At 28.5% G+C, this 26,578-nt stretch overlaps 1 protein-coding gene and 1 long non-coding RNA gene across 4 annotated transcripts in view; one reads left to right on the top strand and one right to left on the bottom strand.

The window, feature by feature from the left end:
- The window catches only part of LOC106690290 (arylalkylamine N-acetyltransferase 1), a 135,489-nt gene that overhangs the window by 45,705 nt on the left and 63,206 nt on the right, over positions 1-26,578 (bottom strand). The window contains exon 1 of one of the 3 annotated variants that reach the window (XM_014435663.2): positions 3,745-3,841. The exons of the other annotated variants lie outside the window; for them this stretch is intronic. Within the exon in view, the coding sequence (XP_014291149.1) occupies positions 3,745-3,783 (39 nt within the window). The 5' untranslated portion in view covers positions 3,784-3,841. Of the gene's footprint in view, positions 1-3,744; positions 3,842-26,578 lie in introns of those variants that run through there. 3 annotated transcript variants of the gene reach the window in all.
- LOC136796444 (uncharacterized) lies at positions 4,219-14,190 on the top strand. Its single transcript, XR_010844168.1, has 3 exons — positions 4,219-4,372; positions 5,824-5,904; positions 14,124-14,190. It is a non-coding gene; the product is annotated as an uncharacterized lncRNA (long non-coding RNA).

Raw genomic sequence — 26,578 nt, 5'->3', positions numbered from 1 at the left:
AAGCAATTTTCAACAGATATTTTATTGGACTTATTTCATGTATTTTAATTAGTATACTTAAAAAATTCAATTGGCTCTATTATCAGTGTTATATTCATATTGTTACATTTCTTGAAGTTACAAGACAATTACTTTACTAATTTAGAGGTATGAAAGAAATGGAAGCTTAATTATAAAATTTACAGTTTACCATTTAATTCCTGAACATTTAATTAAGCGAATTTATTTGCCCATTATAATAAATAAACATTATGCTTTTTAATAGATGAAATAAATTCGAAAGTTTATTTGCTATTAAATCTAGTGACAGTTAAAAGCAGAGTACTGTTTTAATTATGAAATATTATAAAATATAATAAATAAAGGTCTAGTTAGTACATCGGTCAGTATAGCTACCTCTTGGTATGTATATGTATAATATTTTATTTTATTTTGTGAAAATTGCATTTTCTGAATATTTCTATTTGGTAGGTAATTATATATATTTCGAGGTTGATGATTTATCGTTTAAGAATAAAATCTACGGGACGAGCCGTTCTTAAACTTTAAGCATATCATGAATAAGCAGTTATTCCTACGGCTAAGTAGTCTTTGAAATTCGATACAATTTTCACTAGACCACGTTTAGAGAAATTCCCATCTCATATCAAAAACGGCCCGTCCGCTTTCGAAACATAAAGGAAAATACGTTTACGCATGTATAAGAGAAAGTAATAGATGAAATTAATATTGGTTCATCTAGATAATAATTCACACAATCCCATGGAAATATCATCAAAATTACAATAACGTTTCGGTAGATTAATTCGACTCAAGTACAAATTTGACTTTAGACAGATACAGGTACATTTTTTTTCTTATCTTCCATTAATACAAAGCTTCCTTATCTTCACTTAGGATGCAATACCGATATAAATATAATTATAAATTTTATCATATTATGTGAACGTAGTTGGAGGCAGGTCCCTTGGGAAGCCTGAGAAGATCAAGTGGCGAGAATAACTGCTCGAGTTTCTATGGAAACTTGTCCAAGCTGGGTAGATAGAGGTCGTCGAAAATGCAAAACCATACGGAACAATAAATTATATTATTTATTTATATTTGAGACATTTTAACTGTCGTGTTACCTTCGTAATTTTGTTTGCATTAGGAATCAGAATTGAAGTAAACAAAAAAATATATGCTTATTGATTGAGGTCAGTTCTATAAACTAAAATGTGAAAATAGTTGATTTCGGGAACAAGGATAAAATTAAATGAGATATTTTTATTAGTTTTTATGAACTGGTAAAATATTTGTCAAAAGTAATTTTCCATAATAAAACATTTTTTGTTTAATTAGGCACATTGGTTTAACGATTTTAAAAATAAAAAAGCGTTTGATTATTTTCAAAATTATATTCGGATATTCAAGAAAAAAATCCATAAACTGTAGGTACTATTTATTCTCTTCCACCCGAAGTATCTAATCCCAAATTTTTGGAAAATGTTCCGTCGGTACCTCATATATTCATATGATCATTTACTCGAAATATTGCTTTAAAATCAATTTTTGGTCATAAATTAAATTTCCAACCTAATGTTTAAATGTATTTTTTTTTTAAAGAGAAATAAAATTTTATTTTCATTAGGCAAAAAGTGCAGTCTCCTGAGTTCTGAGAGTCAGTTTTTGGAAAAACATTTATTTAATATAGTAATAAACATATGTTATACATGGTGCTCTCATTGATAAATCATATAACAAATTTATGTAATTAGTAACTTATTTACATATCTACTAACGTACAGTAGAAGTTACGTTTCTGAAGAAAGTATTTAAACCCGGTGAGGTATATTTATTAATTCCTTTGAAAAATCTTGTATTTTGTATTAGTATTAATGGTTTGTATTTAAATAACACTGTATAAGAAGCTTCAGTTTTTATTTAAATTGTGTTATTGGTTGGAAAAGCATTTGACCTAATCCAGGTGTAGAGATATTAAAACATTTACTTGTATTGACACAATACTATTCAAGAATAGATATACCACTCATTCATAAATAAATAATACAAAAATTATTTTACACTAATCGCTTCTACCTCTTTTAATTGATGTTTTTTGTTTTACACTGTACATAAATAGATTTTATTAAATATTTAAAGATTTTTAATTTAAAGTTTTAGTAAATATTTATAAATTGGTTTAAGCAAAATATAAACTATTCTGTTTCGAAAGAAATCGATTAAAAAAAAAATACATTTTTGCTTTTTAAAGGTAAAAAAAAATCTTTTTAACAAATTATTGCTTGTCTTAAATAATAGAAAACAAACAAACAAAAATAGAAAATTGCATGTAACAGATCCTAAAGTAAATGCAACATTTAATATACCTCAAAAATTCATCATAAATACAGAGATTAATGTTTTCACTATAAGGATATTGGGTGAAAATATTCCTAGTCGTGATTTATATAGTTTAAGAATAGTTTTATATTAAAATGTTGATAAAACGTTTTATAAACAATCTATATAGGATTTCATAGAACTCATATGACATGACTAATAATTTAATATACAAATTTGTAATGTTATTTAACATAAAGCATTAATAGACATGTAGAGATGATTACAGTAGTTGACTTATTTAATTGTGTTCGAGGTTGGAAAAGCTTACAACTGAACATGTATTTGTTAATGATGCTGCCGATTTTAGCACGCAACTAAATATTAATAATTCATTTTATTTTTAATTTAAAGCTTACTCATGTTGATGACTGCAGTTTTTATAAATTTTGATAATTACAGATTTTAGTATGGCATACTTCATGAGACGTAATTTTTAATTTCAATTGACAGGAAAAGATAACTTCCATTTATATATAATTATATTTTCTCACAATTTAAATACTGATATTTCGAGGAAATCATTACCCCAACTTCAGAACCCTACACTTTAAACATTAACATATATTTCATCTGTTCCTGAAATACGTAATTTAATTTAAACAATATCTTATAAAATTAAAAAAAAACTGTCATTTCTTCATACATAATAAGTCAAATTGCTTTTTAATTTAAAATTAATGGTAATGGACAGGTTCATGACTTTAACTGACCTAAAGTTCATTGAGACCTATTATTGTTCTTTGTACCGTTTTGTTATCATTTATTAATATATCTTCTCCTGCTCTGTTTATGCTTAAAATATTGTTTATCCCTAAGTGTAACATATTAATATGATAATGGAAACTAACTTTGCCCAGTAATCAATGAAAAAATATGTAAATGTTTATAAACAATTCTAATAAACATAACAAAGATTTTAATTTTTAACATTTGATATTACAATAAGGTAGTTTTTTTGCAGACGAATTTTATTGATTTTTCAGTGATTTATCCTTTAACTTCATGTAAAATTACATTAAAATGAAGCAAATTATTTAATGAGAACTCTTTTTTTATCTAGTTTTTCATTAAAATCAATTATTAATTAAATATACAGAAAAAGGATGTTTTGTTAGTTGAATCTTGTATTTTTCAAGATGAGAATGATTTTTTTTTAACTATTCAGATTTTATATGATTTTCCGATTGTATTAAATCGTTTAAAAAGTAGATGTTATATAAAACGCAGGTATTTTCTCTAGAAATGTAGATGACAGATATGGTTCGAAAAATTATATATTTTTATTTTTGTAAATATGTTTCGAACAGCTTAGTATCCCCTAAGTTTGTAATAAATATACAATATTTAATGTAGGATTACCATGCCGTAGTAAATAAGATTGGCTGTGACTGCTTCCATCTCTGCCGTGGGATGCTGTGCTAGGACTGGCGGTCCCGCTGTCCGGGCTGCCCTATATAGCCTAGCCAACTCCCCTCCACGGCCCAACCCCTCACCAATTAAGACTTGGGCTTTTCCTACCAAATATTTTCCATTGACATCAGAGGGATGACTGAATACGAAGCGGCTACACCACCTGATATTCCATTGTTGAGATAAAACTCGTCTTTGAGTATTTTTTTTTTTGGAGCAGATGAAAAATATAAACTAGAAAAGTAATGTATAGCTCGGAATAGTTCAGCGGGCCCTCAGAAAAGTCAGTAATATTTCCATTGTAGAATTAATATATATCACCATTTTGCTATAATAATAGAACCAACTTCTAATTCACAATTTTTTTTTTTTTTATTTGATGTCGTATTCCACAGATTGTACCGTATGGTTTACTTGTGACAACTCACAACTCTAATAGCTTTGGAATAGTCAGTTGGATGACCTCGGAAGAGAAAGTAATCCCAGTCTAAGTTGCTATCTTTGGAATACGTCCAAATATACATAAAATCAAAACTTTGTTTTTTGTCAGTTGGCCAACTATTAAAGCAAAACAACGGTGTGTATGTATAAAATAATTTTTAGATAGTTGATATTTTTATTTATTGATCTTTTTTTTTATCTTGTTTCATTTATAACAATATTCATCCTTCAAGTTTTGTTTTTGCACCAAGCAATATTTTTACTATGTTACATTTCTCATTTAATTTTAAATATCCATTTATTTTACTTTCTTCTTATCTCTTATTACTTATTTTAAGTTTTGTATTATATATAATATACATAAATAAGTGAACTAATGAAACAATACTAGTAGTTACTATAAAACATAGAATATATTTTTATGTTTGACATAGTTTTAAGAAAAATGTGCTATGATCACTATAGCTTTGTAAATACTTCTAAGAGTATTTTTAGTTCATTTACTTTTTTTTTCACTTTATAGTACGTAATTTATTTTATTCTGTGTATCCATTTATTTCACTATATTTTATTTTTTCATAGCTCTTATTTTGTTTATATTTTTTTCTATTTATGTATTTCGTCTTATTGTTTTAGGTATATACATCAAGTTTTCTTAGATTTTTATTTAAATAATAATGAAAATATCATGAGGACCTACTGTAATATCATAATAAAGATATTTCATTAAATATTAATCCAAAAGAAAAAAAAATGACAGTATATCCTGTACTTGTTGGGAGAATCTTGGTTTCATGATTTTCGTGGATCTTAGAAGGACAAACGAACTTCCTCCTCTAAAATTAATATTTTTTTAGGTTTCTGAATTTAGACCCTGACCTTACATGTACATACAATGTTTGTTATAGTTTACTGTCTGTAGCATTGGCAACCTCTTTTATTTAAAAACAGAATTATTTAACATGCGTTTTACTGTTGATTTAACATTTTTTATTCTACAATTTTCACAATTTAATAAATAATCCAAATAAAAAAAATAATGCATATTTATTTCTCTACACATTCATTATTTTATTTGCCGTTTCAAATGATGATGGCTGAAAATGTTTATTAAATAAATTAAAAGGGAAAATAAATAAAATTGCTTACTATTTTTTAATTTTTATTTTATAGCACCATCCTCTAACGTGTTTCGAGTACCTATCACAAACTAAATTCCCATGTAGTATCTCATACTTCCCATGTTGTGCAGGCAAGAGAGTACTGAGGATGCCAAAGCGATCCCTCCTTTTTATTGTATATCCCCACCCATTTGAAGAATCTTAGGAAAGAGTCTCCGTAGCAAACGCAAAGGCTAATTATCTCTTCTGATGAAAACTGGTACACGAGTCTTTAAAGCACATGGTGTACAAGCTCTAAATAATGTGAAATTACAGTTATATAGTCGTGTTCTTTTTATTCTGATATTGATATTCTGTTAAATTAAGATAATAGATAGGATTTTTTATAGTGTTTAGTATTTTTTTGTTTTTAAAATGATTATTTTATTCTATATTTTTAACGATTATTATGTTTCATCTGTCTTAGGTAATCGACAGTGAAATATAAACTGGAAATAGGTGTGAAGTACGAAAGTTCTTTGCAGGACATGCAGAATACACCAGTATTGTAAGATCAATTATACACTATTAACTTTAATTTTACAAATTTAAGGTTCGGTTCCTTTTAATTAAATGTGGTCTAATTGTGAGGAAAAACATTTAAAATTAGTGAAAAGTTTAATCTCCTGATGCTTTATAAATTTATTAAGCAAAGGAAACATGATGATTTATAGATCTTTACTTTATCTTACTAACCCCCTATTTAACAGCATGTGAAGGCCATACTGTTAAATAGCCTTCTTCGATAATGAAAAACGGCTTCAAAGCTAAACTACCATTGAAGATGTATAGAAAAAATTATAAGAGATATTGTAGAAAATTCAAGTATTTTTTAAATTTTTGATAGTTGTTCACGTTTTATACAAAATAAAATCGCGAATTTTCCTTTCTAGATTCACAATCACAGTAGCAAGAAGTAGAAAGTTTGATTTCCATAAAACTCAACAGACACGCTAGATATTTCATTTTAAAAACTAATTATTAAATTCCGAACAGATGAAGTTTTAATTTGTCATCTTTTCCATTCAGGGGTTGGAACTAGTGGTTTTAATTTCAAAAAGACAAGACGATTTTAAGAATAACAAAAAAACTTTCGGAATAGAGTTACTAGCATTCCAAATACAATCCTTTTTATGTAAAATTCAGAAGTATATTTTATCTAACATTTGCAGTTTTAGAAGTAAATGAGGAGTAAACATTATTGATAGCGAAAAAAAGGACTTAAAGAATTTTAAAAAATAACTTTATCTTATGATGATTATTTGTATCAAATTAATCCTATAGTTGTTGTACATAATATTTTTTATTTAAATTTTTGTTCTAAAATATAACATGTTTCTGTACAATCTAGATTTTCTTGAAAAACCATTAATCTAAATTATATAAGTTTCGGAAATCATTGCCATATTGATAAAAATAATTAGTTCGAAAAATTAAGGATTTTTTTTAATATTATCTTTTTTATAATCAGATAGACCATAACTATAACAAATGTAGATTGTAATTTTATATTGTATTTTATATATTGTAGAGCTTTTGAAATAACTTCAGAAAATATTTGTTTATTTTTAAAATTGCTATCTTAGAAAAAGTCTTTATCACCAATACATTCATGTGACTGATTTGCAAGGTTCATTAAAGATCACCATTCTATTTTGTTGGTTTAAAATAAATTAAAAATTGATAAGAAGAAATGATTTCTTTAAGAAGATAAAACGCAATATTTGACATATTTATAAAAATAAATATTAGAGAATAGAACTGAAAAGAGGCGTGGTTTATCAACGAGGTACGAAATGATATAACACAACTTAAAATAAGTCCTTGCTTCACGTTAGGATGATAAATCGAGCACAGACACTTAAATCATTCTTCTAATTTATCTAAAACAGATCCAGGAAAAGGATAATTTATCATGATAAGGTATCTCATTATCATAATAATACATCTACTACGATGTAAGAAAAAAAAAGAAACTTTTGCAGCATATAGGTACGTAATTATTAACTAGGCCAATGATCCTGACCCCTACCCCTCCACTAACATTAATAAAATTTAAAATTTATGAGATATTGGCTTTAGATATATCCGACAGCGCGCCCATCATTATAATCGTTGTGTAAGAAGCTAAACATGCGATTTACGCTGATAAACTTCAACGCCTACAGAAGAATTAAAATTATTAATAGTGTACAAAGAGGATGTTCAGTACAAAAAATCAAAAGTACGCATGATAAATAAATGGTGTAATGAATAAGTAAGTTTATTGACTCTAATGTTTTATTGGAAATTTATTTTGTTGGGTATAACTTCTCAGAAAACCATTCAAATGTTTTTTTGCAATAATTACATTGAAAGTATTAATTAAAATTTCATATAACCAGTGCTTTCAATATCATTACTAAAGCACTATTTAACGAGTATTGTAGTATGAATTTACAATACTATTCAATGGATTTAGCACATTCATCGGCGAATTATTTATAATTCTAGAAGTTTAGATTCTGTAATTAAAAATTAAAAATCGGAACACATTCCACTTATAGTTAAAAAACACTGGTATTAAATTAAATTAAGTTAAATATCGGATCTAAATAATAGATAAAAGTAAAATAAAAAACCTTTAGATATTTTAACTATACAAAATGTATGATAGTTGTGGACTGATTTTATGAAACATCTTTGTATATTTCGTTGGTTTACAAGTGAAATACATTAAGTCGAAAAAAGAAGTTTTGAAGTACATTTCACTTACACGCCTCTTTCCTTAAAGTCTCCTCTTCCCGTATTAAACAAATATATTTTAAGAGTGAGATAGTTTCGTCGCTCCCAAGGGTTCTTAGTGAGGCGTGTCCGGCCGGGGATGATAGCCTTTTTTTTGTATTACGATCTTGTGAGATTGTGATTTTTGATGATTAAAAACTTTTAATGTTATGGAAATAGTAATTTTACTTTATATAAGCAAATTGTATTATTTATTAATATTATATTAATAAACTTCTTGGAGCTTCATATTTTAAACATTTTAGACTGACTTACTCAAAACTAGAAAATCCTGACATAATGTGTTTCACTTGTAAGCCGACGATTTGGGGGTAATTGCTTGAAAATAAAAGCTGTAAGCTCAGAAAAAAAGATACGTACACTTTATTCTGTAAATGAAATTGGAGGATAAGAAAAGAAAAACAATGTAAAAACGAAAATATTGTTTAAATGAAACTTTATTAGGTTATTAGCAAACTTTCTCTAATGAAAAAACTAATTCTAATTAAAATACGAAGAATAAATTATTAGATATGTTTGAAGAATTATTAGAGTTATGTGTGAGTGAATTACAAGTTAATAACATCCAAATTTTAGGTTATATCCTTGGTAATGGCCTGAGGGATAGTAAATAAACTAGGTTGAAAGTAAAGAGTCAAACCAATTTGTGGTTTAATTATAGTCATCTACTCTGGAACAAATAAATAATATACATATTATATTGAAAACTTACTGTGGCTTTGATCCTATTCCTCCTAAATATTCGCTTTAAATGGGACTGAATAACCGATAATTTTATAAGTTACTATTCTAAAATGCATAACGTGTTATTAAATTTATAGAAATTTTGGGGTGATACAAAAATATAATTGGAATATTTCAAGAGGGCGGCAGAATCCTACTCTCCTTCAAAAGCAAAGTATATTTGACTTCTATCACACTAATTTGTTTGGAATATGATTTATGACATTTCTCAATTGACCAGTGAAGACCGTAGACATCAAAATGATATTAATATTTTTGTTAGAAATAAATAAAAATATGATAAATAAATGATACTGAATTATTTTCAATAGTAATGTTTCCGTTGACATATCGCTGTAGATCCAACTTACCTACATTACATATTGCAGGATTAACTAATTTTTTCGTATTTTCTCTGAAAAGAATACTTTTGCAATATATTGAAAGTCATTGGAAGGTTGTGAAGACATTCTTCTTCTTCTTCAAGTTTGGGTACAACTAAGTTGGGGGTAAGTAGGAATACTATTCCGGATTTCTGACTCCTTCTAAGATCCAGTAAGATTCTTGTTGAGTCCTGCTCGGCTCTGTAATTAGTGGAAATGAACCCTGTGATTAATAGCTTTCTCAGTTGAATCATCTGTATAGATTATGGTCCACTTGCTCTTTCGGTAGGTGGCTTTTATATATTAAAGTACGTTGGATGGATGGAATAATATAGGGTTTGCAAGGACAAACAATGAGGCACTGTTTTTATATCCGTTTCAGAAATCATAAAACAAGATATTGGTTGTTTTGTTTTTTCAGAGATATCTGTTATTTATATATCTCCTCTCCCCCTTTTACATTTGAGAGTTTCTAGCATCCCTTTTAGGCTCAGATGGTATGAAATTCGGACTTTAGGGTTTTATTATAGATAAAAATACACTATAAATGCTCATGGATCATCATGAATCTCAATAAAAATTTAGTTATGTTAAAATATTTTCTTCGCCTTTTTTAATGATTTGAACACCTCTATTGCCCCATTAAATTCAGTTAGAAGGTCGACAATTTAATTTGGTAGAGAAGTACCTTTTGGGGGCTCAATTTTTCTTTCTGTCTCCTTTCACTCGCTCTCCCGCCATTTAGTAGTAGATATTTAAGCATTAATGAAAAAAATCACTTCCATAAAACTTTTCATAAAATATAAGACCTCAGTGACATTATGGCCTGACTAATTATATTCTTTATGGCGATCTACCTCAGAATTCCATTTCCGTCATATTCTCCATCCATCATATTCCAAGAGCTGGAGATTTTATTCATTGGTCTTTAATTGGATCCTTTAAAAGTCTCGATGGCTGTAATCATCGTCTAATAGGCTTTCAAACTAGTAATTAATAATATACATTATTAACATTAACCTAACATAATAGTCGGTGTGGGTATTTATATCTGAGGGGTCGTAAAAAGGGCTGCTGCTTTCTGCTGAAAGCCACCTCTCGATATGGAGCAGCCATCATGGGAAGGTTAGAACATTGCCCCCTGAAACAGGAAAGTCCTACCACACTGCCGACGTCAGAAGAAGTACTTGTTTCAAAGTGTTAAACAAATTTTTTTTTAAAGCGGTTCTTACTCATTTTTTTCCTATACATTTATTCTTAATACTACTGGATACATTATTTCACGAAAGTAGATTTTAACTAGTAATTTTCTTCTATAGAATTTGTAAGTTTCATCGGATGTATTAAGCTTGAGATGTATTTTTTATTTCCTATACAATGTAGTTTTTTAAATTAAATTTACTTTTTGCTTGTTTTATCTTAGTGTGTGTGAAGTGGTTATTTACGTATCTTTCAAGTCTTTCTTGTACTTTGAAAAAAAAAAATCGTTGTTATTAACATTCTAAACTAGCGGTTTTAAACTAAAATTATCATTCACTTAAATTTTAAGTTTTCATTTCTTTTACATTTTAATTTATTATATACCATATTCTTTTTTTAGGTTAAAACTTCTAATTTGAATATATTTTATTCTAAATTATATTCAAATTGGAAGTTTTTAACCTAAAAAAAATTATTGAAATTTACTTACCAGACTTCCTAAAATGAAAATCCAGAAATAATTTATTATTAAAAAAATACCAATTAAATTTCTCTCTCTCCCCTCCCCCCAAAAAGAATGTAATTTTACTTGCAATTAAATTTTAATCTTTACCAAATGAGGTTACTACATAAACTATAAGAAACCTCTAAACATTCATGTTGGTTATTGTCACTCTAAGGTGCCATGAGTTTTACTGAGAGATTTAATCTCGAGAACACTTACAGATTCCGCCATTTTTGGCAAAGAGTCCCTTTTTTTGGGACATCTTTTAAAATGACAGTTTAAATTACCAGAGCTTTGTTTCATAGTGTAGACTTATAATGTTAGTTCATATAATACTTTTTGTTCCATGATGGGGACAACTATTAGTGCAATTGGAGTCAGAAATCAAAAAATAATAAGTCACAATTGTACAAGTAAGGGAAATTGTACCAAATACAAATAACAAGACTATTAGTATTGCTTTCCACCTTATTATGAACCAGAGCCCAGTTAGCTAATTAATTTGTACAATCCAACAGAATTGAACGCTAAATTTATCATTGTATCTATCTGTAATCTATAAAAATATTTATTTTTTATGATGAGCTAGCTAAATAAGGAAACGTGATTAATGAGTAGAATTAAAAATATTTATTCATATTTTTAATCAAAAAATATATCTCCGAAAATTCCTGATAATTTAATTCTTCTTTTCAAATTTAGGACTTATTATATTTTATTTCCAATATAAAAGGGTTCAATTTAATTTTGCTCCAAATCGGTTGGAAATGGGAAAATAAATTCGATTTCTTTACAATCATTCTGGTATAGTATAAATTCGTCACAGAATAATTTGGTTTGTAATACAACTTGTAACTTATTGTAAGTACAATATTTTGAGGTTTAATCTTAATTAACCTTAGCGTGCCAAATGTATTTGAACATTTGTGAATCTTACAGGCACTACTTTTTTCGAGTAGAACAGCTACACATTCGCTGACAAGGGAACAGGAGATGCGCTATTGTTAGAAAGATCCGGTGAGACTCCAATGAATGGCCATAGATGTTGTGGGAGGTTCCCATCGTGGAATGGACAGTGAGTGGCGAGTCTAAAAGGTCCTCTATCTTTTGTTTATTGAAAAAAATAAATAAATAAAAAGGGCTGGATTCGTACGGATGCAGAATGACAAGGTGCAATCCCAGAATTAAAGTGTGTGACTATCTTAAGGCGTCACCTTAGTTCGATTCCAGCCTGTGTAGGTTGAATTTATTTCGTGGTGAGCACACATAATGAAAACTCGACCTTCCCACTCTGGTTAGAATAGGGTGACAACCTGTTGTATAATCCCTCTCTTCCTGAAAGAACCTGCCAAACGCTTTTAAATTTTAATAACATTGGTGAATTTACAGAATTTGGAATTCTCAGCGTCATTATTGATTCAGGCATAAACTGAAATCATGGATATAATGTTTTGTAATTCTTATTCGTCTTTATTTATTACTTTATAATAGATATAATGTTTTCTGAAAAAAACTAGAAATAATTTCAGAAACTTTTTCTAGCGTTTTTCAGAAAACATTATATCTATTATAAAGTAATAAATAAAGACGAATAAGAATTACGTAAATAAGTCCTAAATTTGAAAAGAAGAATTAAATTATCAGGAATTTTGGAGATATATTTTTTGATTAAAAATATTCTACTCATTAATCACGTTTCCTTATTTAGCTAGCTCATCATAAAAAATAAATATTTTTATAGATTACAGATAGATACAATGATAAATTTAGCGTTCAATTCTGTTGGATTGTACAAATTAATTAGCTAACTGGGCTCTGGTTCATAATAAGGTGGAAAGCAATATTAATAGTCTTGTTATTTGTATTTGGTACAATTTCCCTTACTTGTACAATTGTGACTTATTATTTTTTGATTTCTGACTCCAATTGCACTAATAGTTGTCCCCATCAAGGAACAAAAAGTATTATATGAACTAACATTATAAGTGTACACTATGAAACAAAGCTCTGGTAATTTAAACTGTCATTTTAAAAGATGTCCCAAAAAAAGGGACTCTTTGCCATTAATTACAGAATCTAAACTTCTAGAATTATAAATAATTCGCCGATGAATGTGCTAAATCCATTGAATAGTATTGTAAATTCATACTACAATACTCGTTAAATAGTCCTTTAGTAATGATATTGAAAGCAATGGATATATGAAATTTTAATTAATAATTTGGAATTCTCAGCGTCATTATTGATTCAGGCATAAACTGAAATCATGGATATAATGTTTTGTAATTCTTATTCGTCTTTATTTATTACTTTATAATAGATATAATGTTTTCTGAAAAACGCTAGAAAAAGTTTCTGAAATTATTTTTCTCAATCATAGAAGTGATATTGCATGAATTCATAATATTTATTAATTCAACAATAGACACATTTTCTCATATATCAGTAATACCTTCCAAATTTTTACATTTTTTTTTCATAAATTTTTTAAATGTACCTAATACGTTGGGCTAAGTTTTATTTCTTCGAGCTATTAGCTCAAATATTTTTCATCACAAAGAAAACAAAAACCTTTACATCTATAGTCAATATTCACAAAATAACAACTAGATATTGATTCAATAATTATTTTACTGTTTCTTGAACCCAATAGACTTCCACAGCTTCTACAAGAATCTTATAATTTTCCCTTTGCTAATTACAGCTTTATTGGTTTCTCTTCGATCCATTGAAAGGAGCTTAGTAGTACAATACAAGTTTAAGCCAACAAAGTTTGTGATTAGGGGCTTAACTGCTACATAGTACTTGGAATTAATTCATCGTGTTAAGTCCGACTAATTGAATTACTTAGTTACATCTTTACCATAAACAGTTTCAAAAACTTAAAGTTCATTTAAATCTTGTTTGGTTTGTTTATTTGGAGTAAATAGCTACATTTTTTAATTACAATTTGAAGAAGTTTTATATTAATGTTTTAAGCTCTGATCAAATATAATATGTCAAGTCAGGGAACAATTTAACTTTTCGAAAAATTATAGCCGATATTTAGGAAATAATTGAGGTACATAAGTAAAATATAAATACGTTTCCTTTAAAAGGTTATATTTATAATTCTTAATGTTGATGTTACAGGAATCTTGGACAATGTCTGGTGAACCCTTATATTTATTTGGGCGGTAATATTTTTATATTATCCTGGTAATATTATTATGTAGTATTAAAAATAAAAATATGAGGTTTAGAGTAAATAAAATGTAATATAAATTAAATGAGGTTTTCTTCTAGGAATGAATGAGAAAAAAATCGTGTTATATGTAATTAGTTGAAATTCACACTTCATAATAATTATCTTATTTTAAAAACACAACATTTCTCCAACATTTTAGCTCCAAGCCAAAGAGGCCTAAAATCTTCATTTCAATTTTTTCTTATATTTAACTCATTACAATACAAAATTTTTATCATCACACCTTTTACCTGATTTATCCAAGTTTTATTTTTTTCCAATTTCAAGCTCACTATGCCCAAGTCGATTATCTTTAAAAACAGACATATTTATCAATTAACATAACTGATTGATGACAACTATGATAAATTTTAAAATAAGATTATCTACTAGCAATTATTTATATTTTTATTACATAACTTTATTTATTTAACAGTTTTCTTATTTACAAAATATACAATTTACTCTTATCAAAACTGCAGGATACCTATGAAAAAGAAATTCAATGTTTAATTTTTTCCAATTACTTCCAGCATACCACAGCAAGGTGTCTGTGGTGTCTAGTTTTAGATTTACAGGAACAATAGGTCGGTTCCCATAAGGAACAGATAGAAATATATAATATCATAAAAAATACTAACATAAAAAATACTAACATATAACTAAATAATGCAGTTTAATGTACCCAACCCACCTTAGAACCGCTGTTAAGCAGAAACATAGAACATATACATCGCGAATTCCCTTCCTCAACTGAATCATATTTATATATTCCATTACACTAAATCATTTATCTTTTTTTCTTTTGACTATTAATAATAATTTTTTTACAGCCATATTAAGCTATTCCTTTCGTGTATTAAAGCATTGACTACTAAAGAATATCCTAAAATAATCCATTTCTTTTATTTTTATTTTTTTCATCTACTCTGATCTCAAGTCACTCTCTGTGTCGAGAATCATTGATATAAGATTCTTAGTTTTACATAATTTGTCTGTGAGAATTATGATGCAACTACCGCATAGATGAAACATCAGTATTCGAAAGAATGAGAAAACGAATTTAAGGTATCATATGTTTGTTCATCTGAGTAAGTATATTATTGTTGAGGTATTAGAGTAAATCATACTACTTGATAAATCAATAATCTATCGTTATAACTTGATTCAATAAACATATCTGGAATAAGTACAAACAAAAAGATAATTATTTTGTTAGTTGATTTGTTAAGAACGCCTGATGTCTTTATATCTGATAACGTCGATATCTTTCAAGACATCCGACAGCAGCCTAAAACCTATTTATTAATTAACACCATATTCCTATTGATATTTCAGCTGCCTCCAACCGCGTGTGTGTGGATGATTTTATTTTGTGAACTAAAACATTAAGTGTGTACCCTCACACGACTTCCCTTGCAACTTTGCTGCTAAGAACGATATTGAATTCCTTGCTATATTGGTTAATTGGTTTGATAAATATTTTGTTTTTATTAATTAATTTTTCTAGTTTATGTTATTAGACAATTTCCTTCATTTCTGTGCAAAACCACATAACGTTTTTGTTTAGTTAAAGAAAGTAAGAACCAATTTACTTTCGGAATAGACATCTTAATTCAAATTCGATTTATACATCAATGGTGATATTTTATAAAATAAATTTGAAAGTATATATCTTGAAGAAAATTTAATTATGATTAAGAAGGTACCAAATCCAGTTTTGGTTTTGATTTATAAACGTATATAATATAAACAAATAGGGAATGCCAAGATTTTTCCTTTTTTTTTTTCGTATCCTTTATTAATTTTTTTTTTATTATTTATTTAATGTAATTTACAACCGTACAAAATAATACAATAAGTAAATATGTTCATATACACTTGAAAATCTTGGGAAGGAACCACCTATCGGTGGTACTTCAAACATTAATTTAAATTAGAAGGTCCCGTGGCCATTCAGACGGCTCGGAGGATTATCAGGGATTGTTAAGGATGAAAGATTAAGAATTAATGGGTTAGGATGGTTAAGGAGTTTGGAATGAAAAGGAATATCTGTTTTGGGTCAAATCTGCAACGAATGGGTTGTTAAGGTCTTCGTGAATGAGTTTATTTGTGACGTAATAAGGAGCTAACTGTATGAGAGGCTGACTTTTAGGTCGTGCACAGGAAAATATATGTTCTCTTGATGTGATAGATAGACTAAAAAATTTAAAATACGAAGATTCAGTGACTCTAATTAGTAGATTTGTTATTTAATCCTTCATTTTTAGTTTATCTCATTTTTTTTTTTTGTAGGAAAGTTTCATAATAAGAATAAATGGATAATAATGAACATATTATAATTCTTCATAGAGTTCCATACATGTAGTTTAAAAACGAAAATCTGTATTTTACGAAATTTTTAAAAATTCCCATGTGTGAACAAGCTCGTATGTGTGTGGATTCTGACGTCAGTAGGGTTTTCTCAGAATGAGACAACAAATGCGGCTGGAACCTGTTCATTCTCAATAAACTTCTTATTGAAATGTATGCCGATCGTACATTTTATTTCTTAATTTACATATTTACTGAGTTTTAGTCTTCTTTTAATGGTATAAAACATACCACTTTGCATAGTAGTTTTTTAATGCAATTTGTAAGTATTTACAAGCGTTATAAAACAGAAGAAAATATTTGAAAGAAAATAAATAAAAAATATATATTCACACATTTTTTTTTCTGTTTGGCCGAAGAATTTTTAAGACAGGTTGTGAATGTAAAAACTCGTTTCTAGATTCCATAAAATGCACAATTTTACAATTTCGGGGAGACAAAAATTGAGAAATGTACTATTTTTTAAGGGCTCGTAATACTGAATATGCCAAGTTTAATACAGCTGGAACGATTAACTTGGAATCCTCACACATGACTAAAAAAAAGGAAATGCACGTCAATTTCGACTATTACAGCACTTACTAGACAAACGGTCTAAACTTCCAAGTAGAGTATCCCATTTTTTCTCCTTCCACTCCTCGTAAATAATCAAGGCCAATATAGTATAACACTATTTATAAAGATTTTATTAGGGATATACACTGTGCAAGGTTTGAGTGCTTCTGATGCAAGAAGGAATAAATAGGAAAATAAGAAAAACTTGTTAACTTGTTAGTATTGTGTATGTGAATTTTCTTTTTAATATAATAATGTTTTGTTTATTTACTAAAAATAACAATAAATAAAAAATATATTTATTTCTATTAAAAGACATGCCATTTTAAGAAGATGTACCCCTATACCGTATGTACATCCGTATGTAGGGCTATTAGAAAACCCGTTAATATACCATAAGATGGAGGTCTTGAAATGAAAAACACAAATAAATATGTCATTTCCCTACACTACTCCATAAGTATATATGTTATAATTGTAATAAAATAAAATAGTAGATGTTTGTCGATGGCTAATCAGCACATATTTAACGTTCTTAACAATTAAGCTAAATATAAATTCTTTTTTTTTTAAATCTAAATATATGGAAATGTGCAATATAAATTTTTAAAATATCAAGGCCTCAGGACTCTTACACCCTGCATTCGTTTTCCCTGTCATATTTTTCGGTGTCACCGTTAAATTGATGGGTGTAAGCCAGATTTAATTAAGCTCTTCTACTTATACTGACCTTTAAAAAAGTTAGTTAATACCTTCTCATGTATATTCACCACGATTTTTTTCTTATTCCTTTAATCAGCCTGATTTGGTAAAATATTAATAAAATGAAAAAAAAATGCTTTCAATAAAAATTGCGGTTTTTGCCCGTTTGTTAATTAAAGAATTCTGATGATGGACTGCGATTGATATAGGTTAAAAGGTAACGTCGAACAATAAACTAACGTGAATTCAAACGCGGAGAATATGGTCTGGGTAATGGTGAAAAATAACACCAAGAATTGATTATTGAATGCTTAAGTTTCATGCCTTCTAAGGAATATAGGATTCTGTGATTCCGGCAAGATTAACCAAGGAAGCTGTTCTCTCCAGAGTTCTTACAAATCTCACGAAAATCTATTGGTTAGTTTTGGAATGCGATCTACAAATAATTAAATATAACATTCTTTAAAAGTTTTAATGATTTCATGACACAGACACAAGTCTTGTTAGACTCGTTAAAAGTCTTAAATATGATTCCAGCAATATTTCAGCAATTATACAATGTATCATTAGGACAAAATTGAATTTTTGTTTTGTTTACCACCTTTTTGGTAAGAAAATACCATTTTACAAGCAAGATTTAATTCGTTAAATTATATAGTTCCAATAATTATAGTTCCACATACTCCGGGCCAGAGGCCTCTCACGTAGAAGTCTCTTTTCCCATAAGCTTTCACGGATCTTTTCCTTAAGGAAAGGGATACATTTATTATAAATTTCCTGTTTTTCTCTATCTACTTTATTTGCCTGGTCAAGGTCATTACTTTCATGGCTCACTGTGGGATTCAGAATGAATGCTGACTTACCTGTCTTGGGGAAAACGACAGTATTAGCATATCGCGTGGATCCATCCGAATTTATGCAGTAGACCTCGTCGAAGCAGGCAATATCCCTTTCTCTATGGAGCTTCATCAAGTTTAAAACTATAAATAAAAGTGTTTAGAACATTAACTAATCCATATTTTTTTATGGAAGATGTAGGTGCCTCTCTATATGTTTCTTTTATATAATGTATCTATAAAAGAACATTGCACGTTTTATACATATTTCTTGTACGTTATGGCACTTTTTCATTACTTTTGAAAATAGTAAAGGTCAATCTGACAAATCAAAGAACTATTTTTCCTCATACTTCTATTAATAATAATAATAAGTAAGGCCTAACGAACCCGAAGGTTCGATGCCGATACCACCAAACGCTCTCCGCATACATTCTTCCAGTGATGCCGCACCAAACCCAATCGCACTAAATCGGATTTAACGCAATCCTCCCATCTACCTTTCGGTCTACTCCTCACCCATTGGTTCAGTGTTTATTAACATTTTAGAGCTCCGCACGTTACTAAGCCCTGCAACCTTACATGCCCATCTTATACGCCGCAATGCTATAACTTGAATTATATTTACTAGTAGGTCCCTTAATTCAGCGTTGTGTAATCCTCTAAATTCTCCCGTTAATTCATCCTTTTTCGGTCCGAATATTTTGCGTAATACTTTCTTTTCGAAAACCTCAAGACGCTGTTCATCCCTTAGTGTAAGAGACCACGTCTCACATCCATAAAGAACAGTGGGAAGGGTAATAGTTTTGTAAATTCTAATTTTTAAGTTTTTCGGTAGAAGGAGCGAGCTAGGTAGTTTCGAAATTGAAAAATAACAAGCGTTTCCCACTTTCAATCTAGCTTTTATTTCCTCATCAATTTCTTTTTTTTCTGGTTACCGTAGAACCAAAATATTTAAACCTATTTCCTCCTATATCTATATCACCGAAATTGTTCGCGTTTCTACTGCTAACCATATATTTAGTTTTATCTGTATTTATTTCAAGACCTAGTTCCTTACTGGAGTTTATTAGCGTGGTTGTATTTAGTTCTATAGTTTCTTTGTCATCACCCAATAATACCAAATCATCTGCATACCCAAGCACCGGTATCACCATCCAAATTTAAACCCTTTTCGGTATTCATCACCCTTTTAATGACGTATTCTAGTGCTAGATTAAATAAGATTCTTTGGTATTCCCTGTTCATTCAGAATATTATACAGCTTATGGCGGTCAATAGAATCGTAAGCCTTTTGGAAATCTATATGAAGCTGAAGAACTTCCCCGTTGTATTCCAATTTACAATATTATTATACTATACATTCTTCTATTATATACATTATATTAGTTTTGAAATTGATATATTAAGAACTGCTTAGAAGAGCACGAGTTTGGCAATTGAACAGACTTTTATTGTCATCTGGAGGTCAGAAGAGAAGAGAGAGAGAGAGAGAATGAAGTAGAATAGATCAGTAGCTGTAAAGTTTATAGACTGCTTAAGATCCGGGTCTATTACAAGAGACTCAATTTTATTTCTTTTTCCACTAGTTATTAAGGAGCATTCATAAACTATTTTTGCTATTTCGTTTGAAGGTGATTTTAGTACTCAATTTCTTTCGGCTCGGTCGTGGTTTTCCTTTATTCACCGAATTTGTAAAGCTATGTCGCTGTTTTCTTTGATGAGATTGTTATATTTTTAAGTATTTAATTAATGTTAAGTCAACCTATAAGTTTTCATTATTTCATTAATTGATAAGAATTCTTTTTTTTTCCTTTTTTATTCTGATATATTTCTTCTTATTATTAAACTTTGTACATATAGTTCTGCTGTTCTTTCTTATGCATGTACACTGCTTTCAACTTGTTAATTTACTTTTTTTTTTTGTTATATTTACTTAATATTACGATAATTCAACAGGTGGGAGGTAACATCCCTAGGTTTTCTGTTATTTACGTGTAATGGTATTAGCCAGTGGTCATAATTCGATAATTGTTTATATAGGGGTATATTTTAGTTATATTCTGGGCATATTGTTTCGGGATTTCGTTATTTCCAAGGGAAAAAATAACGTGGCGCCTAAGGAGCAATTTATTCTTTATTTTTTTTTCTTTTATCATTTTTTTCTCTTTAACTCACCCCCTTCTCTGGTGAGCTTGGGCAACTATAAATGATAAATATATATAACTAAAGATAAGTCAAGTATATCTTCACTATAAATATTAATGTCTAGAAAATCTGTGAAAACAAAACTTTTAAAATGTTTCATTACAACAAGGTCCATAACCCATTTCAAGGTCTTTTTAAATGCTTAATAAAAGTTTATTTTCTAATTGTTCAAAACTACTGTATTTCAAGATATGTTCTAAATCAATCTAGATTTCACATTTTGAATATGTTTTCCAAAAACATTACTTATTGGATAAAATAATGTGAAGGAAATCTGCTTACAAACGTTTTATTGCTCTTGAAGTAGTGCGGTAAATTACAAATGGATTTAAAGAGATGTATTATTCCTATAGTTTAAGATGAGAGATGTAGCTCTGAGTAATAAAACTATATTTATAATGGTTTGGAGGAAGTAAGGCTGATATTCATTGCAGTCATACATTGATAAAGTTCATTTTATTATCGGTATTGTAGATTAATCCCAACGGTTGTAATTACCTACTGATCCGTTAATAGTCTGAGGATAAAGATCATTTACAAAAACAGTTACTCCTTAGGTTTCAGGTGTACATGCAGTGATATAGATATATTATATTTCGCTTCCTATATGCGTTTTCAAAGCTCAAACATTTACTAGCCTTGGGTTTCCACAATCATGCGGTTTCTATATCGTTTTTATTTGTATTTTTTTTTTTGTTTGATTCGGTAATAATATATTTTTTCTAGGTCCAGTTTGGTTTCCGACTTCCTGCTAAAATTGTTTTCTTTCAATAATATACATCTGAATTTGAGATCTTACAAAAAGTTTTAGAGAACAAAAAAGAAAATGTATATTTAATCTGTAAATTACTAAATGATCTTTCCCAAATTAGTACCACTAGAGGAATATTAGAAGAATAATCCTTTTTCTAATAATAATTAATAAGTAGTATAAAACAAAAAAAAAATTTTGTTTAATGGTTAAAAAAAGCTATTATTTTTAGAGGAGAAAACGGCCACCAGAACCTCTCAAGTTTCTATTATGCCTTTTTTTTTTGTTATTAAATTACATATAATTAACAAGAAATTGACTAAATTAGCACCAATTATTTAATTTTAAAAAGTATATAATAATATGTTGTAGTGCTTAGTTGCGGATAAATACCTGCCTCAGTAAGTTTTACTAAAGTTATAGGTAACAATTAATTAATAAAATTTCATGAGTTGGGGAGATTGATGTTTTGGAAACACATTTCATATACTATGTAAAAACCAGACTTGAAATATGTAGAGTTACATACAAGGACTGCTTTACATAAATTTTCGAAGTACTTATGTATTCGCCTTGCTTAAAACCTTCGGTAACCTGTACTTTATGCTTCCTTATTTAGTTTTGCTAATAGTTTTAAAAGATTGACGTATATTTTAAGACTTTTTAATAGTTGAGATGTGGAAATTACCCACTACCGTAGCTGCTGCATTAAAATAATTTACACTATTGAAGATCGTATTTGAGGGTTCTCTTTCTTCAATATTTTTCTCCCAGTGTTACTCCATAATTGAATAGTTATTATCTCATGATATCTTATACTTCATACTTAATACCTCTTTTCTACATTATATCACATTCCGTCTAATTTATAATCTCCATTCTATGATTTATCTGTTAATTTTATAATTTCTTAATTTATTGTACTATATCACGCCACATGTTAACACTCTTGTTTAATTATTTTACTCTTTAGACTGTATATATTCTAAAATTTTGTTTTCTTTTTTTTTTTTTTTATACTTTTCAAGTATTTTTATTTATGTTATAAGATTATTTTCATTAACTTTTATTCTCGTTTTCAAATTTATATCATTATTATCTTCTACATTTTATAATTCTACAAACACTCAAATAGTAATACAATACAATTGGTAGTACAAATAGTAAATGAAATGAAAAATTGTTTATTATTCTGGGACTAGGTCCCTTTAGAAAAATTACAAAGGCAATTTTAATTTTATAATAACATTAATTGACCATAAAACAGTGTGGCCTCACATAATTATAAGTTATATACAGAAAGAAAAAAATAGAAAATCAAAAAAATAACTGACTAAGTAAAAACTAAACAAAAAGTTAATTACAAAATATCTATACTATTATAATAGTGGGACAGATTGGTGAAGCAAAAGGTAGTGAAATATAAGAGATTTAAACGAGGAAAGGGTTGGTACATGACGTATGTTAGGGGAAATGGAGTTCCAGAGATATGCAGCTCGGGTAAAAAACGATTTATCAAACGCAGCAGTTCGGTGAGGTGGAGTGTAGATGTCAGATAAACGGGACCTGGTAGAACGGGATTGGACAGAAAATTTGAATTGCAGGTTTTCTAGGATATAGGAGGAGCGTTGAGTATTAATTGCTTGGAATAGAAAGGAAGCTAGGAAATACTGGCATCGGAAGGATGGATAGAGCCACTTCAGCTCGGCGTACTGGGTTTGTAGGACTATTTTTTGTAAGTCATCTTATCACACCATTTAGCATCCTGAGGGCTAAAATGATACAAGCAACTAAAATACTGTAATAAATTAAGGGAATAGATAAAAAATGAAAATAAACTAAGGTTTGGCAAAAAAAAAATTGAAATATGTGAAAATTTGTATAAACGTTAATTAAAGAAAATAAAAATAAGATAAGTGGAAAGTATAAATAAACAAGAATTATAAAAAAGGTATAAGACAATCAATGAAAAAGGAAATAATGAGATATAAAAAAGTAGATTAAAAAAAATATATCAAGATACAGTAAATATTAAAGAACAAGAACATAAGGGGATAGGAATAAATAAAATGGTGTAAGAGGTACAAAGAGGGTTTTTTTTTCTCTGTTCTGCATTTCAGAAGTTAATTTATCTTATGCATTTTTTATTTCTTATATTTAAATCTTTTATTTGTATTTTATACTTATCTGATACTTTCACCTTTTACTTATATTAGCTCTATAATTAATATTTTTATTATATAAATAAGTTGACCTGGCAATGCTTCGCTATTGCTATATTTGATGAATATAGATTTAATGAGCACAATTGATAGGTTGATATAAATTATTGTATTTAGTTAAAATTAAACATTTACTTATACTTTATTATGATGATTTGGTAACATAAATTAAACATATATGGGAAGATATTGGTTTCCCAAACGGTTAACGGAATTATTATTATTTTTTTCTTACTGTTCGGAAAAAGACAAATCTGCTTACTGTGATAGTAATATATAAGTATTTATATAGTATATATATAAGTATTATATTTATGTATAAGTACTATAATAGACAATACAAGATACTGTATAAGTATAATAGACAAACATTCGACCATTCCCTTATATATATACAGATGATGTGATAAGACGGTAACTATGGCAATGTATTTGAAAACGATTAAGTTCCTTGTATCATCGTTAATACTGGTCTGATTTAGGTGATTTTTTCTTATTATTTAAGGAAATTTTACTATTTAATGTATTTTCATGTATATGCTACCAAGTTCTTTAATAAAACCCCTAGCTTCCCTGTGCCTAAAAATTTTCAAATTATCTAAAAAATTTAAACCGACAGACCTATGAAATTGTGGTAAAAGATTTTTTAGGAGTGAAACAAAGTTGATATTCGGTTTTAGCACCTCGAGAAACCCTTAAATATGAATTTTCGAACAAATCTGAAAACAAAATTGTTTAGTCCTAAATTTTCTACTTCCAGGATTCAGGTGAGCATCTGTATTATTTATATTTATAATTCTATATTATTTTTTTTATTCATCCATTTATCTACATTCACCAATCACCTTGATTTGTCATTGCAAAATACGTAGGCCTCATTTTTCATTTTTTTTCTTACATCCTCACTATTTCTTTTAATAATTTTGCCATATTTGTTACTACTTCTATTAATTATTACGTTACAATTCATTACTCCGGTGGTATATTTGGAAATCTATCGCTCATTACAATACTTGTTATTACTTAGTATTTTACCATACATATTTGTAATCGTTTAGTGTAGGTATTACATTTTTTTAATATTTCTATTTTTATATATTATATTTTATGCAACGCAGAGTGGATATTTTTTAAAGTTTTATCATGTTTTACAATGTTTGTGTTTTGCTCTTATCTAACTCTGATTAAGCACTGCAAAGTTGCTAACTAATTAATAGGCCTGTGCTATTTGTGTATCTTCTTGAACGCCGCCCGGCCTTTTTATAATTAAAAACACTTCCTCTTAAATTTAGATGAAAGGTCGAGTTTTTAAGTTTAAAAAAGTGTATAGAATATCTCTTAATTTAATAGAACCGCTTTAAAGTAGCGTCTGATAAACCTGAGTTTTAGGATGAATTATGATCATTAAACTTAATTATCTGAAAACGCGTAGGTTTACAAAGTAATTAAACTGTAAAAGTTTTAAAATTTAATTTACTATTGCGTGATCTTTGATCTTTGAAGCATTGAAACACAGCTTTTTAGCCGTTAGCAGCCTTACAGTAACAAATTTGAGATAATCTGCCTTAAATGATATCTCAAATGGAAATGTTTTTCGCCCATGATGAGGTTATTACAAGGAACAACATTACAAATATTTTTCATGTTATGTATTAGGGTATTTGCAAAAATAACCCATGCAGACCCCATATTCGTCTAATGGTCCCTAGGGGTTCAAAACCATCTGTTAAGAAATTTTGATTTACTTTATGGCCTCCTCAGCAAGATTTTTTCTAGAATTTATCATTGAACTTGAACAAACCCTGGTCGTCCTTCCTCATTTTGTGATGGAACTTCTTTATCAGGACCTTAATTGCTCCACAGTAAACGAAAGGCTCTTCCGAATGTGGCACTAATTCTTTATGACATGTTTGGTATTTAATTGGTTCACGTGCCTCATTATGAACACCCCTTTCTCAGATCAGCTGTGTAATGCAACCGACCCAGTTAGTTTTTGACTTGTCAGACGATCCGTGAGGCAGGTTTGTAGTTAGAATAAACTTCATTTATTCTCTCTCACCTTTAATTTTATTGCTTACTCCAGCCCAGATCATACAACTTTTACCATTTCACTAACAATTGTTTAAATATTAATTTAATAATTGAAATGTTCTCAAGGAGTTGTGATATGAATTCTTGAGAGGTCAGCTTCTTCTCTCAGCATCCTATGTAGGTGCACTCTTACTCAGCCTCCATAAGCTTCCAATGAAGTTTATTTCCAATAGGCTCAGCTTAAACTGCGTGCATAGTGGAAATAATAAGTTTCTAGAAATACTGTAGATTTAAAAAATAATACATTTCAATTAATACATTACTTATTTAATTCGTATTTAGACTATTAGATTGGTTCATTTATCAATATTACTTTTTGTTTTTAAATGGCAGAAGGTTGGATTAAAAAAATATATATTTGATAGGAATAATTTTCCAGAGTCGAAACCGAAGACCTATAGCACATATAAACAATAAGCGGTACTCTATCTTTATGAAATTATATCCCTCATCTCGGTCATTATTAATGACGTAAGTACCAGGGCATTCAAAAAGTCCTGTCGTTTTTCGTTTGTTTGTTGTTTATTTTGATTCTAGAGTGTTTGCTAATTAATTCCGTTCAATACAACTTTTATCCATGTAAACACAAATGTTTATACTTTATGAATAGGAGGCTAAGGAGG

Source organism: Halyomorpha halys, unplaced genomic scaffold (genome assembly GCF_000696795.3).
Source record: "Halyomorpha halys isolate HHAL.00 unplaced genomic scaffold, Hhal_1.1 Scaffold1644.1, whole genome shotgun sequence".
NCBI classification, from domain to species: domain Eukaryota; kingdom Metazoa; phylum Arthropoda; class Insecta; order Hemiptera; family Pentatomidae; genus Halyomorpha; species Halyomorpha halys.
This window is presented reverse-complemented; position numbering and strand designations above follow the sequence as displayed.